General features: G+C 51.1%; 1 protein-coding gene across 1 annotated transcript in view; it reads right to left on the minus strand.

Annotated features, from left to right (window-relative positions):
• The window catches only part of RORC (RAR-related orphan receptor C), a 25,778-nt gene extending 10,158 nt beyond the window's left edge, over window positions 1-15,620 (minus strand). The window contains exons 1-4 of the mRNA XM_015416045.1: window positions 15,104-15,620; window positions 11,400-11,521; window positions 5,595-5,727; window positions 2,631-2,738 (exon numbers count right to left, since the gene is read on the minus strand). Coding sequence (XP_015271531.1) covers window positions 2,631-2,738; window positions 5,595-5,727; window positions 11,400-11,521; window positions 15,104-15,608 — 868 coding nt within the window. The 5' untranslated portion in view covers window positions 15,609-15,620. The remainder of the gene's footprint in view (window positions 1-2,630; window positions 2,739-5,594; window positions 5,728-11,399; window positions 11,522-15,103) is intronic.
• Between the last annotated feature and the right edge of the window lie 3,258 nt (window positions 15,621-18,878).

Raw genomic sequence — 18,878 nt, forward strand, 5'->3', positions numbered from 1 at the left:
GTCTTTCCCTTCACCTCCTGCCTGGTCCTTTTTAACTGGAGATGCCGGGGATTGAACCTGGGACCTCCTGCATGCCAAGCAGAGGCTCTGCCGCGGAGCCATAGCCCCTCTTTACAGCTCTCCAGGGTCTCAGGCAGAGGTCTTTCCCTTCACCTCCTGCCTGGTCCTTTTTAACTGGAGATGCCGGGGATTGAACCTGGGACCTCCTGCATGAAGCAGAGGCTCTGCCGCTGAGCCATAGCCCCTCTTTACAGCTCTCCAGGGTCTCAGGCGGAGGTCTTTCCCTTCACCTCCTGCCTGGTCCTTTTTAACTGGAGATGCCGGGGATTGAACCTGGGACCTCCTGCATGCCAAGCAGAGGCTCTGCCGCTGAGCCATAGCCCCTCTTTACAGCTCTCCAGGGTCTCAGGCGGAGGTCTTTCCCTTCACCTCCTGCCTGGTCCTTTTTAACTGGAGATGCCGGGGATTGAACCTGGGACCTCCTGCATGCCAAGCAGAGGCTCTGCCGCTGAGCCATAGCCCCTCTTTACAGCTCTCCAGGGTCTCAGGCGGAGGTCTTTCCCATCACCTCCTGCCTGGTCCTTTTAACTGGAGATGCTGCCGGGGATTGAACCTGGGACCTCCTGCATGCCAAGCAGAGGCTCTGCCGCTGAGCCATAGCCCCTCTTTACAGCTCTCCAGGGTCTCAGGCGGAGGTCTTTCCCTTCACCTCCTGCCTGGTCCTTTTTAACTGGAGATGCCGGGGATTGAACCTGGGACCTTCTGCATGCCGAACAGATGCTCTGCCACTGAGCCACGCCCGCTCCCGATTCTCAGTGAGGAAGGGGGACCATACATGAAACAAACAAACAATCCACAGGGGACAGTAGGGACTCTCAGCTCTGGGTTGGGAAATACCTGGAGATTTGGAGGGGGTGGAGTCTGGGGAGGGCGGGGTTTGAGGAGGGGAGGGGCCTCATTAGGGCATAATGCTATAAAGCCCACCTTCCAAAGCAGCCATTTTCTCCAGGGAAACCTGATCTCTGTTGCCTAGACATCAGTTGTAATTGATGCTCCCTCTAAGCTGTGGAGTCTTGTGAGCAACAATTCTACTTTGGGAGCTACCAGCATGGAAGTTGTGTGAACGAGCAATTTGGCGACTGCATCAATTAGTCGGCTCTGGAGCCCTCCTCCCTGAGCCAGGACAAAAATGTGTGAGCCAGAGGCTAAGAAACTGTGAGTCGGCTCACACTAAGTCAGCTTAGAGGGAACACTGGTTGTAATCCCAGGAGATCTCATGCCACTGCTTGGAGGTTAGGCACCCTAGCACAAGTGCTCACTTTGGGTACCAGACTATTTCCGGGTTTAAAGGTTGAGATGAGCATCTCGATTTTTGCCCAGAAAGATATGGGTTAGTCAGTGTAAGTCATGGAACCAAGAGACGCTCCCTCTGGCCCATATGGTGGAATGAGTTCCCGGAGGAGATCAGGGCCCTGCGGCACTTCATACCGTTCCGCAGGGCCTGCAAGAAGGAGCTCTTCCGCCAGGCTTCTAACTAGAGTAACGGACGTCCCTCCCTCTTTTCTGGGCCTTCTCAGCCCTGGCCCCTCCTTGGTGGAATGAGCTCCCATACGAGATCAGGGCCCTGCGGGATCTTTTACAGTTCCGCAGGGCCTGCAAGACGGAGTTCTTCCGCCAGGCTTTTAACTAGAGTGACGGACGTCCCTCCCTCTTTTCTGGGCCTTCTCAGCCCTGGCCCCTCCCTGGTGGAATGAGCTCCCATACGAGATCAGGGCCCTGCGGGATCTTTTACAGTTCCGCAGGGCCTGCAAGACGGAGCTCTTCCGCCAGGCTTTTAACTAGAGTGACGGACGTCCCTCCCTCTTTTCTGGGCCTTCTCAGCCCTGGCCCCTCCCTGGTGGAATGAGCTCCCATACGAGATCAGGGCCTTGTGGGACCTTTTACAGTTCTGCAGGGCCTGCAAGATGGAGTTCTTCCGCCAGGCTTTTAACTAGAGTGACGGACGTCCCTCCCTCTTTTCTGGGCCTTCTTAGCCCTGGCCCCTCCCTGGTGGAATGAGCTCCCATACGAGATCAGGGTCCTGCGGGACCTTTTACAGTTCCGCAGGGCCTGCAAGACGGAGCTCTTCCACCAGGCTTTTACGTAGGAGCCGCCACTACCACCACCAACAACGGCGTGGGTAACAACTTGGTAAGAGGACGGCCCTTGAAGATCTGCCATGATACCGCGCTGGGTGGGTACCACTGGACTCGCCGCGTACTTCTACCTCCAATGAAAGATCCGGCACCTACCGTTGGAAAACCATCTTGTTCTTTATTGAGCACCTTACTTTTGTGATTCAATGATTTTATTCTGTTTTATTCTGTTTAAATCTTGTTTTCTATGTGGGCATTGTTGCCCTCTTGTAAGCTGCCCTGAGCCCGCTCGCGGGGAGGGCGGGGGAAAAATACTAATAAATAAAATAAAATAAAATATCTGATAAGGGCTTGAGTGAGGCTGGGCAGCATTTGGACCAACTGAGGCTTCTGGGCAGGCAAGGAAGCATTTTACCAAGGTCTAGTTTATCCTTCCGGCCCCCTTGCGGGTCTTTCCCCACCTAAGTGTCCCAAGAGAATGCAGCGTCCTCATACCAAGGGATTTGAAGAGCTCCGGGCCCGCAAATTTGCCTTCGAAGAAGACTGTCCGGTTTTCGGAATTGAAGGCACGACACATTCTCACCAAGACCACTTCCATGGCACCTGGGTGGAACACACAAACATATTTATTGATTTATTTATTTCACTTTTACCCCGCCCTCCCCGCTAGGCAGGCTCAGGGCGGCTTCCAGGAACTGACAAGCAGTATACGTTCACAATAAAATATAAAACATCAGTTAAAACACAACCAGTCAATATAAAACATTCATTAGATGGCGATAAAACTAAAGTGCAATTTAGGGGCACATTTGGCGGTACCGCCGCATTAGCTCGTATAGGATCAGAGTTCGCCGCAGGGCGCTGCTGGTAAAACGTCGCTCCTATCGGAACGCCTGCCTGAAAAGTTCTGTTTTCACGGCCCTGCGGAACTGTGACAAGTCCCGCAGGGCCCTGATCTCGCCAGGGAGCTCGTTCCAGTAGGACGGAGCTACAAACGAAAAAGCCCTCATCCTGGTTACCATCAACCTGACTTCCTTAGGGCCAGGGAGGTCCAGGCGGTTTTAGGATCCTGATCGCAGTGCTCTCTGGGGAACATACGGGGAAAGGCGGTCCCTCAGGTAGGCCGGTCCCTGACCATAAAGAGCTTTAAAGGTCAAAACCAGCACCTTGAAGCGAATCCGGAATGCTATTGGCAGCTAGTGCAGAGTCTTAAGCACAGGCTGGATATGCTCCCACCTGTGGAGGCCCATCAACAGCCTGGCCGTCGCATTCTGCACCAGCTGTAGCTTCCGGAGTTGCACCAAGGGCAGCCCCATGTAGAGAGCATTGCAGTAGTCCCATTGAGCAAGTTCGCTGCTATAGATATCTTGGAGTTATATTTCAGTCGTCTGGTCATATGAAAGGCCATGTTGATTACCTGTCAGCCAATGCGAAGAAAAGTGCTGGAGCTATTCAGAAGTTCTTTTGGTCCAAAGGAGGTCGCAACTTAGAAGCTGCCATTAAGTTATTTACTATAAAAGTTTTACCCCAATTATTATATGGAGCTCCTTTGTCCCTCCTGGCAAATTTGACCTTACTTGAAAGAACGCAATCGAAATTTTTAAGAGCTATTTTTCAAGTTCCACCAAGTGTTTCAAACGCTGCAATCCGCTTAGAGGCTGGCCTGGTCACGGTGGAGGCAAGATTGTGGATTGCTGCATTTCATTATTGGTTAAAACTGATTTTCTTATCCACTGGCCTTTCCCATACTATGATGCAAGACAACTTTGTTCCTTTATGGCGGAAACAGATAGAAGATAAACTGGTTTGTTATGGTTTTTCAAAACAATTTATTCTGTCCTTGGGACATGAGCAGGCTAGATCAGTTCTAAAACAAAGAATACTAGATGTTGAACGACAGATGGACGTGAGTAGGATTAGGAGCCCTGTATTTGATGTAAGTACACTTAATAAGATAACTTTGAGATCTTATATCAAATATTTAGATATTTGCAACCACAGAAGAATTTTTACCCTATTAAGATACAACGCCTTACCCTCAGCCATAATGGAGGCAAGATATACTAGAACACAGAGGAAAAGTTGTATATGTGGGTTGGGAGCTGACGAAACATTGGAACATGTAATTTTTGATTGTATTATATATCAAAACATTAGGGAAGATTTGATCAAGCCTATAGTTAATTCCTTTCCAGGTCGTAATAGAAGCATACTTTTGTCAACTATGCTGGCAGGGGATAACCAAAAGCTGACTAGGATGGTTGCCAAATTTGGTTGGTTGGCATACCAAACTAGGAAAGAAATAAAGTACAGATAGGCCTAAATCTAATTTCTGATCTTAATATTGATTTTATCATGTCTGTATTTTAACACTTTTAGATTCTTATTTATAATTTTAGATGCCATAATATTTTATAATTTTATTGCTCCCTTATCTGTACTTATCTGTCTTCTATTATACTGGTCTATGACCGTAATAAAGGCTTGTTGTTGGTGACAACCCAGCCCATGCCTCCGGGCAATCTGGGCAAGGGGGCGCATATAGATGTTAAACAACATCGGGGAGAGAACTGCCCCTTGAGGCACACCACACACTAGTGGGTGCCTTCGGGACTGCTGCTCCCCAGTAGCCACCCTTTGTCCCTGACCTTGGAGGAAGGAGAAAAGCCACTGCAAGGCGAGCCCCTGAATCCCCATGTCGGCGAGGCCACATGAAGCCAAGGCACCCTCTAAGCTGTGGGCTCTTGTGAGCAAAAATTCTACTTTCTGAGCTGCTGGCTTTAAAGTTGTGAGCGAGCGATTGGGCTACTGCATAAATTAGTGTGCTCTGGAGCCATCCCTTCCTGAGCTAAGACAAAAATCTGTGAGCTGGAGGCTGAAAAACCGTGAGCTGGCTCACACTGACTCAGCTTAGAGGGAACCCTGCATGAAACCGCCTTATACCCAATCAGTGAATACGACGGGACCACCAGCAGCCCTCAGTCAGAGCAAAAAGCAGCCAGGTAAGTTGCAGAGCTCCCCCCAGCCCCCTGGTCCAAAAGAGTCCAGTGGCACCTTTAAGACCAAGTTTTATTCTGGTACAAGCTCTCCCTCCTCTGTGAGGACAGAGCTGCACGTTCTCCCCCCCCCCAATAGCTAGCAATCCAAAACAGTCCACTTCCGGTGATGTCAGGGGGTGTGGCCTATGCAAATAAGTTATGCTAATGAGCTCCTGCACCTCTTCTTCTACGAAATGACCCCTGAGTAGGACCCACATATAATGACTGTCAACGCTTCCTGCATTCCAGGCCTCAGATTCTGAACGCTGTACCTTCCAATGAGTAAGGGCTTCCTGTAGGTACTCCGTTCCTCCCCTACCACCTGCAGTCCCCACGCCACAAACTTCCTCCACCCAGATCCCCTTTGGGGGGGGTCGCCTTTCTTCTCCCCGCCCCCCCCCAGCAGAGCCATGCCCCTTACCCGCTTTGAGAAGCACGATTTGATCGTTTTGGCACAGATCCATGAAGCTGCCCATCCGCTTGGCGAACTCCACCACGTACTGGATCGCTTCCGTCACGCGGCAGGCGCAGCGCTCCCACATCTCTTCCATGGTCTGGGCGAGAGGGAGACAGACAGACAGACGAAGCAAAGGAGGCCGGGTCACGAAAGGACGTGCAAAGCTGCCTGGCGTGGAGTCGTGGCCGTCGCTCCACCTAGCTCAGCACATCGACTGGCTCTGAGAGCGCGGGTTCAATTCCCTACTCCTCCGCGTGCAGCTGCTGGTGTGACCTTGGGTCAGTCACAAGTTCTCTCAGAGCTGTTCTCTCAAGGGCGGTTCTCGGGAGAGCTCTCTCAGCCCCACCTACCTCACAGGGTGTCTGTTGTGGGGAGGGGAAGGGGAAGGAGTTTGTAAGCCGCCCTGAGACTCCTTTGGGTAGTGAAGGGCGGGGTATAAATCCAATCTCTTCTTCGACACATAAAGGTCTTTCCCTATAGCAGTGATGGTGAACCTTTTAGAGATCGAGTGCCCAAACTGCAACCCAAAACCCATTTATTTATCGCAAAGTGCCAACACGGCCATTTAACCTGAATACTGAGGGTTTTACTTTAGAAAGAACAACTCATACATTAACATAAGCTGATCCAAACAAAGTAAGGAACGCAATCCCAAATGCTTTCATTTACTTAAAATTATTTGGACGAGAATTCCACACTTTAATGACGGTCTGGGCCTGGCTGGGGCGATGGCACGCGTGCCCACTGAGAGGGCTCTGAGTGCTGCCTCTGGCACCCGTGCCATAGGTTTGCCACCACTGCCCTATAGCTTCTAGCTGGAGTCTTTTAACTGGGGATGCCATGGACTGAACCTGGGCCTTTTGCATTTAAAATCAATCCTGCAGTGTGGAGTCACACAGCTCCACTGAGCCAGAGCCCCTCTTTACAGCTCTCCAGGGTCTCAGGCGGAGGTCTTTCACATCACCTCGTACCTGGTCTTTCAACTGGAGATACTGGGGACTGAACCTGGGGCCTCCTGCATGCCAAGCAGAGGCTCTTCCACTGAGCCACAGCCCCTCTTTACAGCTCTCCAGGGTCTCAGGCGGAGGTCTTTCACATCACCTCGTACCTGGTCTTTCAACTGGAGATACTGGGGACTGAACCTGGGGCCTCCTGCATGCCAAGCAGAGGCTCTTCCACTGAGCCACAGCCCCTCTTTACAGCTCTCCAGGGTCTCAGGCGGAGGTCTTTCACATCACCTCGTACCTGGTCTTTCAACTGGAGATACTGGGGACTGAACCTGGGGCCTCCTGCATGCCAAGCAGAGGCTCTTCCACTGAGCCACAGCCCCTCTTTACAGCTCTCCAGGGTCTCAGGTGGAGGTCTTTCCCATCACCTCCTGCCTGGTCCTTTTTAATTGGAGATGCCGGGGATTGAACCTGTGACCTGCGTGTCAGGCAGAGGCTCTGCCACTGAGCCACGGGCCCCTCCTGTAGAACTTGTGGTTGAACTGTTTTATGTACCCTGGGCCGTCGGGCCGTCGTCTCCTGTCTATGCCAGCTGGCAGAAGCTCTAGCCTAGAGATCTTTCCCAGCTCCTCCTGTCTTTCAAGTGGAGATGCCGTGAATTGAACCTGGGACTGTCCGTGCAAAGTAGGGGACCTGCTGTGGAACTACGGTACCTTTCCTAAAGCGGGATCACCCCTGCTGTGGATCTGGTCCGTTATCGATACTCGACAACTGCAGTATTAATCTCCCGTATTAATTCATCCGACACTCTCAAAGCGAGATCTCCCATATGAATTTATCTGACACTCTCACGGGGTTGTTGTGAGCATAAAATGTAAGGCTCTTTCGTCCCCATTGGGTAGAAAGGCAGGGCGTAAACAAATTAAATAAAGAAATAAATTTCTTAGTGTGAATACAGCGAGAAGACAGATATTCCAGAGCCCCAAGCTCTGGCGACCGGCCACCGATATTTTTCTCCTCCCTCTGTGCACCCGCAAAGCCAAAAACAATCCATCCCAATGTTCAAGAGGCAGACGCTCCGGAGCAATTTGGCTCCATCTGCCAGACTGAGTCACTGTTTAGCCATTCCAGAGAGAAGGAGAAAGATTCTCATTACTTAATGGGTTATAACAAGCGGCTGAAATCAAAGTGGATTTCTTCCCTATTCATCATCCGATTCTGCCATTGAAAATTTTTTAATTTTTTAAAAAACGCCATAAATCAAGGTCCTCACAGGCACCCGCGAGGGCTGAGGGCCTCGGCAGGCACCAGGAAGAGGAGAAAACCAAGAGTCGCACCAGCTGGAAAGCTCAATGTCTTTGGAAAAGTACCAAAACCCGATCTTTCCAAAGCAAAGACAGAGACCGATTCCCCACAAGCTGGCCCCACTGCTGGACCTCCTGATGGCACCTGGTATTTCTGGCCACTGTGTGACACAGAGTGTTGAACTGGATGGGCCTTTGGCCTGATCCAACATTGGCGTCTCTTATGTTCTTATGTTCCCTTTGCCCCCGATCGTACGTGTCAATTTCACACTAAGTGCTGCGCGGCCGCATTTTGCCCCGCAGCTTCGCCCGATTTTCCCCGCATCTACTCAGTCCTGTTTTTTGAGGATTGAGTAGATGCGGGGAAAATTGGGCGAAGCTGCGGGGCAGATGCGGCCGTGCAGCACTGAGTGTGAAATTGACACGTACGATTGGGGGCAAAGGGAAGAGCGAGCGTGGAGCAGCGGCTTGTGGGAAATCGGTCCGAGAGTTTACCATTTGAAGGCTGTGTCGATCTGCACTAGAAGACCTGGATTAAAGTCCACTAGCATCTTAGAGACCCAACAAGATTTTGGGGGCAAGAGCTGCCCATAGTCAAAGTTCCAATTTGTCCGATACCAGGAGGTGGGCATTTATCAGTTTATCAGTGGTTCATTTATATAGTTTGGTGTAGTGGTTAAGTGCGCAGACTCTAATCTGGGAGAACCGGGTTTGATTCCCCACTCCTCCACTTGCACCTGCTGGATGACCTTGGGCAAGCCGTAGTTCTATCAGAGCTGTTTTTGAAAAAAGAGCAGTTCCTGTCAAGAGCTCTCTCAGCCCCACCCGCCTCACAGGGTGTCTGTTGTGGGGAGCGGAAGGGAAAGGAGTTTGTCAGCCGCTCTGAGACACCTTTGGGTAGTGAAGGGTGGAGTATAAATCCAATCTCTTCTTCTCTTCTTCTTATCTTTCTGGTGTTGTAGTACAAGTCACAGAGAGTGATGAAAATGTGGAATTTTCAGCCAGAGGATGTAGTGATGGCTACAGGAATAAACAGGTTTAAAAGGGGATAGATTCAAGGAGGATAAGTCTATGAATGGCTACCAGCTGTGGCAACTGAGGGGAACCTCCACATTCAGAGGCACTAAGCCTCTGAATCCCAGAGCCAGGAGGCAACATCTGGGGAAGGCCTCGGCCTCTCTGCCCTGTTGTTGGCCCTCCAAAGGAACTGGGTTGGCCACTATGTGGGACAGGATGCTGGACTGGATGGACCCTCACTGGTCTGATCCAGCAGGGCTCTTCTGGTGTTCTTCTCAGGGGAAGGCCTCGGCCTCTCTGCCCTGTTGTTGGCCCTCCAAAGGAACTGGGTTGGCCACTATGTGGGACAGGATGCTGGACTGGATGGACCCTCACTGGTCTGATCCAGCAGGGCTCTTCTGATGTTCTTATAATGCCTCGGCCTCTCTGCCTTCTTGTTGGCTCTCGAGAGGAACTGGTTGGCCACTATGTCGGACTGGATGCTGGACTAGATGGGACAATGTTCCCTCTAAGATGTGTTAGTGTGAGCTGGCTCACAGATTTATAGCCTCCAGCTCACACATTTTTGTTTTAGTTCAGGAAGGAGAGCTCCAGAGCAAACTAATTTATGCAGTAGCCAAATCGTTCACTTAGAACTTTAATGCCAGTAGCTCACAAAGTAGAATTTTTGCTCACAAGACTCCACAGCTTAGAGGGAACATTGGATGGGACTATTGGTCTGATTCAGCAGGGCTCTTCTTATGTCTTAAAGCTGTAGCAAGAGTACAGAAGGTCCATTTTCACTGACCATCGGTTAGCCTCCAAGAAATGGGCAAAAACTTTAAGAAGTTCATAGGCCTCCTCAAACGTCAATGAACATTCTAATATTGAACTGATATGAGTCATCACTTCCAGGAAAAAAAATGAATGACCAGACATGCCCAAAGCGTATATTTAAGGGACGCGTCCTGTGAGTTACAAGAAATAATAATTATAATTATCACATGGCATTGTGTGTAGTATAGCCAGGAGATCCTAAGATTGTCTGGCAGCCGCAAGTTCTTGATCTTTTAGTGTTACACACCACTAGGTGGTGAGTCAGACTTGTTCTTAAGGCAAGACACATTTCAGAGGTGGGTTTGCCATTGCCTGTCTCTGCGTCACGACCCTGGTATTCCTTGGAGGTCACCCCTCCAAATACTAGCCAGGGCCGACCCTGTTTGGCTTCAGAGATCTGACGAGATCGGGCTATACAGGGCTATACAAGAAAATTACAAGAGCATGACAAGTTACAAGAAACTTGCCCGCGTTTCGTGAGTCCCTGAAGAGTCTGAAGAAGTGAGCCGTCACTCACGAAAGCGCCTCCCCTGCCACAGATTTTGTTAGTCTTTATGGTGCTCCTGGACCCGTGCGCTTTCCTACTTTTTAAAAAGCAAACGTATGCAGACTTGGCGGAACAATTAGCGGACTTAGATTTCGTCAGCCAGGTGACGGCCTCGGAACCGTTCCCGTACAGCCCCTCTGTCAGCTATGCTGCCATGGGGGTTGGGGAGTTCATTCTGTGTCTGGGAGCGGTGGCACAGAGGGTTTATCCTCTGGTTAACATCTGAACTGAACAGAGTTGCTGTCAGTTCTAGCCCGCGCTGGTGTGAGCTACCAGCCTTGCCCCCAGCTCGCCGTCCACCCAACGGTTCGAAAGCTTCGGCGAGTAGATAAAATGGGTACCACTCCTTAGAGAGGGTGGGCACACTAAACCCCCGTAGGAGAGGTGTTAGCCGGCGAATGGAATGTCCAGCTCGGAAGCTCGGAAGCCTGATAAAAAGACCTCTTCGGCATTAAGAAGCCTGTAATGGGCCAATCTGGCCAGGCGGTGGCAGTGCGGCACTACGATTCAAAGCAGCCCAGGAAGAACCAACGTTATCAAGCCAAGCCGAAAAGTGAATGCCTCCGGAACACGTCTGAAGCCTACAGCTGAACAAAAATCCCCGTCGGCAGCAAAATGTGTGCGATTTAAAGAATTATATGTTGTCCTCCCTTATCCCTATGAAATTGTTAGTCCCTTGTGTGAAACCGTGTAACTGTAAATCGCTCAGAGCCAGCAGCTCTGCCGGATTGAGCAATAAGTAAATCGAAAGGTATTGTTATTATTGCATTCCTATCCCTGCTGTTCTGCCTTTTGCTGAAATGCTTATCTCTACAGATGTGCAGGAGGAGGTTGTGATGTCTGGAGGGCTCCTATGTACTGTGAGAGACTTCTGGTTCCCAGCTTTAGCCACCTAACGGTTGCCTGACTCATCCCGCGCGCGGGAGGGTGCCTAATTGGCCCATGCCATGGGTGTGTGTGTGCATACGAATACCCTATATCCCATTATGCTCTAGTGGCTGTGGCCATTCCTAACAGTGCCTGTGTTACTGCATCTATAGCTTTGCAATAAAAGCATAACCGTTCCTGAATGCGTGTACTTCGTTGTTGGCTGTGGGTTCTGACACCCTCCCTGATGACGGTGAAGAAGGCCTCTCACCTTTTTCTGGTAGCTTCCGACTTCTTCCCGCGTGAACGCTTCCCAGCGCCGTAGCTGGAGGTCCTCCAAACGCAGCTGGCAGGTCTCCCGGTAGGACTTGAGGACGTTCTGGGTTAGGTGCTCTGCGGGAGGCAAGGGGGCAAACGGGTCAGGGGGCTCAGCCCTTTCCAGCTTAAGATCATCAGAAGAGCCCTGCTGGGTCAGACCAGTGAAGGGCCACCTAGCCCCGCATCCCGTCTCACACAGCAATTAGACCAATAATCCACCCAGTCCAGCATCCTGTATCACCCATTGGCCAACCAGTTTCTTTGGAGTGCCAACAACAGGGCAGAGAGGCCAAGGCCTTCCCCTGAGAAGTTCAGAAGAGCCCTGCTGGATCAGGCCAGTGAGGGTCCATCTAGTCCAGCCTCCTGTCTCACAAAGCAGCCAACCAGTTCCTCTGGAGGGTCAACAACAGGGCAGGGAGGCTGAGGCCTTCCCCTGAGAAGAACACCAGAAGAGCCCTGCTGGAACAGACCAACAATCCACCCAGTCCAGCATCCTGTATCACCCAGTGGCCAACCAGTTTCTTTGGAGAGCCAACAACAAGGCAGAGAGGCCGAGGCCCTGCTGGATCAGACCAGTGAGGGTCCATCTAGTCCAGCATCCTGTCTCACACAGCAGCCAACCAGTTCCTCTGGAGGGTCAACAACAGGGCAGAGAGGCCGAGGCCTTCCCCTGAGAAGAACACCAGAAGAGCCCTGCTGGATCAGACCAATAATCCACCCAGTCCAGCATCCTGTATCACCCAGTGGCCAACCAGTTTCTTTGGAGAGCCAACAACAGGGCAGAGAGGCTGAGGCCTTCTTAAGAACATAAGAGGAGCCCTGCTGGATCAGACCAGTGAGGGTCCATCTAGACCAGCATCCTGTCTCACACAGGGGCCAACCAGACCCTCTGGAGGGCCAGCAACAGGGCACACAGGTGTTCTCTCCTTGAATGGGATGCTTCTCTTTGTGTTACCCTGGGAGCTGCCCTCTGTACTATGGACCTGCTGGCTCAATGTCTGTACGCAGGGGTCATATAGTAGAAAAAGAGGTGCAGGGGCTCATTTGCATAACTCATTTGCATATGCCACACCCCCTGAGAAAGGGCAGGCATACAAGCATGCCTGTGTTCCCTGCCAGATCTTCTCCAGGTGCCCCATTAAGAAGATCGGGCAGGGAACCCAGGAGCCCCCTTGCCTCCCGCAGTGCACCTCACCCGGGGAAGGGAAAGAAAGGCGTTTAAATCCCCCCTGGTGGCGGGGAGGGGGGGCTGTGCAGGCCTTCCCTGGCCTGTCTGCCTCGGCTCCTTACTGCCGGAGCGCCGTTCCAGCGCGTTCCGGCAGGAAACGACCCCTGCTTGTACATATATCCACACTAAGCCCAGACATGTGGACTGATAATCCTACTCAGGTCTATTCCATGGGGCTTGGTGGTGGAATGGGGTGTCAAGACGCAGCTCTGTAGGGTTTTCAATGCCAGAGAGGAACGGAGGTGGTTTGCCATTCAGCTTTCTCTGTGTAGCAACCAGGGCTATTTTTGTGCAGGAACGCACAGGAACGGAGTTCCGGCTGGCTCCCAAGTTGGCCACGCCCAGCAGGAACCCATTAGCATAATAGGCCACACCCAACAGCAGGAACTCATTAGGATTGGCTTCATTAGGGGTGTGTGGCCTAACATGCAAAGGAGTTCCTGCTACAAAAAAAGGCCCTGGGTTTTGGCAACAAACAAGGTAAACAGAATAAGAAGCAAAAGGTGGGTGTGGCTGGATGACCACACTTCTGGTAACATGTGCTAATGAGCTGCGCTGTCAGGGATGTGGCCCAATATGCTAATGAGTTCCTGCTGTTGGGTGTGGCCTATTATGCTAATGAGTTCCTGCTGGGCTTTTTCTACAAAAAGAGCCCTGGTAGCAACCCTAGACTTCCTCGGCGGTCTCCCTTCCGAGTCCTAACCACGGCCGACCCTGCTTAGCTTCTGAGATCTGATGACATCAGGCCAGCCTGGGCCACCAGGTAAGGGCAGCGAAGAACGGACGTAGCTTGCCATCGCCTGACTGACTCTACACAGGGATCCTGGACTTCCTTGAGGGCCTCCTATCCAAGTACTCAGCAGGGCTCAGGCAGATCATGAGAAGGAGGGCGGGAAGGGTCGCATCAGTGCTTTGTTACACGCCCAGGGAAACGCCGATCGCCACTTTGGGGTCAGGCAGCACATTTTCTCCAGGCCAGTTTGGCCGGTGATCCTGGAGGTTTTTTGGCATCTTCTGGGCGTGGAGCAGGAGGTCACCGGGGGGTGTGGGGGAGGGAGGCATTTGTGAATCTCCTGCATGGTGCAACGCAATGCTCCCTCTAAGCTGTGGAGCCTTGTGAGCAGAGACTCTACTTTGTGAGCTCCTGGCATGAAAGTCGTGAGCGAGCCGTTTTGTCTACTGCAGAAATCAGTCTGCTCTGGAGCCATCCGTAAGAACCTGAGAGAAGCCCATGTTGGATCAGGCCACTGGCCCATCCAGTCCACACAGTGGCCAGAAATACCAGTGCCATCAGGAGGTCCACCAGTGGGGCCAGGGACACTAGAAGCCCTTCCACTGTTGCCCCCCCCAGCACCAAGAAGACAGTGCATCACTTGCCCCAGAGTATACCTTGTGGCTCATAGCCACTGATGGACCTCTGCTCCATATTCTTATCCATAATAACGTAAGAGAAGCCAATGTTGGATCAGGCCAAAGGCCCATCCAGTCCAACACTCTGTGTCACACAGTGGCCAAAAATACCAGGTGCCATCAGGAGGTCCAGCAGTGGGGCCAGGACATTAGAAGCCCTCCCACTGTTGACCCCCCCAAGCACCAAGGATACAGAGCATCTCTTGCCCCAGACATAAGAACGTAAGAGAAGCCATGTTGGATCAGGCCAATGGCCCATCCAGTCCAACACTCTGTGTCACACAGTGGCCAAAAATACCAGGTGCCATCAGGAGGTCCAGCAGTGGGGCCAGGACATTAGAAGCCCTCCCACTCTTGCCCCCCCAAAGCACCAAGAAGACAGAGAATCACTTGCCCCAGAGTCCCTATCTATACCTTGTTAGCCACTGATGGACCTCTGCTCCATATGCTTATCCATAAGAACATAAGAGAAGCCAATGTTGGATGAGGCCAATGGCCCATCCAGTCCAACACTCTGTCACACAGTGGCCAAACATACCAGGTGCCATCAGGAGGTCCACCAATGGGGTCAGGGACACTAGAAGCCCTCCCACTGTTGCCCCCCCCCCAAGCACCAACAGAGTATCACTTAGCTCATCCTTCCTGAGTTAAGACAAAAATGTTATGAGCCAGAGGCTAAAAAACTGTGAGCTAGCTCACACTAGCTCAGCTTAAAAGGAAAACTGTGTGCAAGGGGCTGGACTAGATGACCCTTCCAACTCGATGATTCTATGATTCTGTTTAGCTGCCGAGGTCTGACGACATCGGGCGAGGCCGGCCCATGCAAGTCAGGGCCCAACCGGGCCTCCTCCCCAGAAAACGTTATTTGGGCTGTACCTTAAGTCTCCTATACTATTCTCTCAAGGAAACGGACCGTGCATTTTTTTAAACACAGCAAACAGGGGTCACCGTAAGAGATGTCCCATAGCGCAACCCCCACGTCTTGGCCGAGCGACGCCCGCCCCGCGGGGTACACTCACCAATCTCAGTCAAGGAAGAGTTGGGAGACTCCAAGAGGCTGGTGAAGCTGGGGGTCGTGTAGAAGTCGAGGTTTTCGCTCCCCGCCATGCTCCCCGCCGGCCGCTTCACCCCGTTGACCTCCGGCCGCAAGAGCTCTGGCGACGCCTGCGTCCCCAGGGTGTAGTAGACGCTCCCCCGGCCTTCCATCTTGAGGCGCTCGGGTCCGAACTCCTTGGCGAAGGGGGCCCGCAGGTCCTCGCTGAGGACGGTCTGGCCCTTGGCCAGCCCGTTCGCGTAGGTCAGCGCCATCGTCTCCTCCGGGGACTGGCTGAGGCGGGCCTGGCCATTCAGCAGGCCGGTGGAGCAGGCCGAAGCCTCCCGCAGGTCAGGGGAGGGTGCCAGCTTCAGCTGCCCGTTGGCGATGCCCAAGGAGTAGGCCGAGGCCCCCGCCTCACCCCCCTGGGCCTGCTGCTGAAGCTGCTTCTGCACCTCGGCGTGGAGGCTGTCCCGCTGCTTCTTGGACATGCGGCCAAATTTGACGGCTGGGGAGGCAGAAAGGAGGAAGTTGAGTGCGGGAGGAATAAAAGAAAACGACTTCAGTTCATGCGAGCGAGACAGAAGAACATCGGAAGAGCCCTGCTGGATCAGACAAGTGAGGGTCCCTCTAGTCCATGATCCTGTCTCACACAGGGGCCAGCCAGTTCCTCTGGAGGGCCAGCAACAGGGCAGAGAGGCCGAGGCCTTCCCCTGAGAAGAACCTCAGAAGAGCCCTTCTGGATCAGACCAGTGAGGGTCCATCCAGTCCAGCATATTGTCCCACACAGGGACCTCAACCAGTTCCTCTGGAGGGCCCACAACAGGGCAGAGAGACCAAGGCCTTCCCCTGAGAAGATGAATACAATAGAGGGCACAGCAAGGTAAGAGTAAGAATAATGAACCAGAAATTGCTGCAAAAAGTTCAAACCATTACAAAACAATGAAAATGATAAATGAACATGTTGCTGATGTGGTAATCTCAAGGTTTATTCTTTATTTCATAGGTAGAACATAGGTAGAAGACGAACAGCTCGAGTTTTCGAAGTTCGTTTCGGGGTCTTTATCATCCAATAACAGGAATTTCAAGTTAACATTCAATAACAGGAATAACAGGAATTTCAAGTTCCAAATGGCTATAGATAGCTCCTATACTAAATACTAGTTCCTTTTGTCCGTTGTAAAGGAACTAGTATATAGTATAGGAGCTATCTATAGCCATTTGGAACTTGAAATTCCTGTTATTCCTGTTATTGGATGTTGTGAATAATTACTCCAATTACTCGAGCTGTTCGTCTTATTCCTGTTATTGGATGTTGTGAATAATTACTCCAACACAGTGGTATTTTTGATAAAGACCCCGAGACGAACTTAGAAAACTCGAGCTGTTCGTCTTCTACCTATGTTCTACCTATGAAATAAAGAAGAAACCTTGAGATTACCACATCAGCAACATGTTTATTGGGCTTTAAAGGTGAGCACCAGCACTTTGAAGCGGATCCGGTATGCTATAGGCAGCCAGTGCAGCGCTTGCAGCACCGGCCGGATGTGGTCCCTCCTCGAGAGACCCATCAGCAGCCTAGCTGCAGCATTCTGCACTAGCTGCAGCTTCCAGATTTGCGACAAAGGCAGCCCCAAGTAGAGAGCGTTACAGTAAGCCTGTGCTCCCCAACAAGAGAGAGAGATTGGAATTATACCCTGCCCTTCACTACTCGAAGGAGTCTCAGAGTGGTTTACAATCCCTTTCCCTTCCCACAACAGACACCCTGTGAGGTAGGTGAGGCGGAGAGAACTCTCTAAAGAACTGCCCATGAAAGAACAGCTCTGAAAGAACTTATGACTGACCCAAGGTCACACCAGCAGCTGCATGTGGAGAAGGGGGGAATCAAAGGTGGTTCTCCCAGATTAGAGTCTGTGCTCTCAACCACTATACCAAACTGGCTGTCTCTCTGATTTAAGGGGGCACACTACCTCTGGTAATGGAGGGAATAGATATCCATCATCATCAGTAGCCATTGACAGCCCAGAACTCCATGAATTTGTCCACTCCCCTTTAAAAGCCTCCCATGTTGGCAGCCATAATCACATCCTGTGGCAGCGAGTTCCACAGTTTAACTATGCATTGTGTGAAGAAATATTCCCTTTTGTCTGTCCAGTATCTCCCATCCTTCAGCTTCAGTGGATAACCTTGGGTTCTAGTAGTATGGGAAAGGGGTCCACTCACTCCATGCCATGCATAATTTTATAAACCTCGATTATTTCCTCACTTCAGTCGTCTCTTTTCAGCCTTCTCCACCCCGTTCATAATTTTATAAATCTCTACCATGTCTCCCCTTACTCGCCTTTTTTCTGCACTTTAGCTTTAGAAAGCTATCGTGTACCTTCCAACTGTACTCTGGGGCCCCATCAGGTTCCCAGGTCAGGCCCTGCCCTGTCCAAGCACTGACGAGACCCCAGACCTGCGTAGCTTTAGCAAGGTTGTGATACCTTGTGTCTGGGGCTGCTACGTCATGCCTAACAAAAATTTTGACAGGGTGAAGAACTGCAGTTTGGCTCTTAAACATATGCAGAGCACAGGGCTCTTGCCCTTTTAATAATTGCACAGCATAGGGAATTTCACTTCGGTCGGGCCAGGTTTCCTCCTCTCTGCATGAAATGCTACACCTGCCCAAATTCCTTTGTTGAACAGCAATGAAAGGCACAAGAATCTTTGCATCTTGTTACCCTGCTGAAGTCGATTGAAAAAAAAAAACATGCCTGCAATGCCTCACTGAACTCTTTCTGCCTTGTATACAAGACAGATTGGAAGCGCATAACCAGTGACATTTACAGTCAAAGACTGGTGTTAACTCTTTAATAGCAAGAAGCCCGAGCTTAATGAATTCTAGCTTTGCCCCGTACAACAGAAGGTAAGTCACCATGACTAGGAGACTAGGAAACACACTGTTTAATGAAACTCACAGGCTCATATGAAAGGGAAACTCCATAGTGTGCAAGGTCAGTTTCAGAAAGATCTGAAATAGGTTACCCGGCTGGAGGATGCTGATCCCAGAGCCCAAGGAGAAGAGGAAAGGCCAGAGTTCCCCAAAGGATGCGAGTCTCAGAGCTTCCGCTTTTGAAAGGTTTGGACGAGTGAGTTCTTCAAAGGGGAGGAAAGAACAAAAAGAAACTCCCAAGGACGAAGTAGTTCTTCAGCCAAGCCAAACTAGGGAATATTTTCCTGAAGGTACGAAATCAAATATTTTAATGCTCCCCATGTAAATAAATAAAAGGATTCCACATACCAAACTATTATGTCTGTTGCTCATTTCTAAATGCTGGTTCTTACCTCTAAGGCCCGAAATAGCTCTGGGCCAGGGTACCTGAAGGGCTGTCTCCTCCCAGACAGTCCAAACCCCCAGCTAAGATCTTTCTCACAAGGAAGATCTCTGTGCCCCCGACAGAGGTCAGGTTGGGGTTGAACTGAGACACAGCCTATTGGTAGGGCCTTGCCTGTAGAATGCTTTACCCTTGTGGTTCACCTGATGCCTAACTACTCACTTTTAAGTGCCAAGTTAAAGGGTTTCTTTTTATCCAGGCTTTTAAGTAAGGGTTTGATCTTTTAAAATTGTGATTACACTTTTATTCAAGACTGAAAATTGCTTTATGAGTCTTGTTTTAACTTGCTGTTCTATGGTCCCGGTCACACGGCAAAGTTGCCATGGGAGAGGCATGGATGGTGGGTGGATTATCCAGGCGTGATCACACCCCAACATCTGGGAA

The sequence above is a fragment of the Gekko japonicus genome, unplaced genomic scaffold (genome assembly GCF_001447785.1).
Source record: "Gekko japonicus isolate JY-2015 unplaced genomic scaffold, Gekko_japonicus_V1.1 scaffold226, whole genome shotgun sequence".
NCBI classification, from domain to species: domain Eukaryota; kingdom Metazoa; phylum Chordata; class Lepidosauria; order Squamata; family Gekkonidae; genus Gekko; species Gekko japonicus.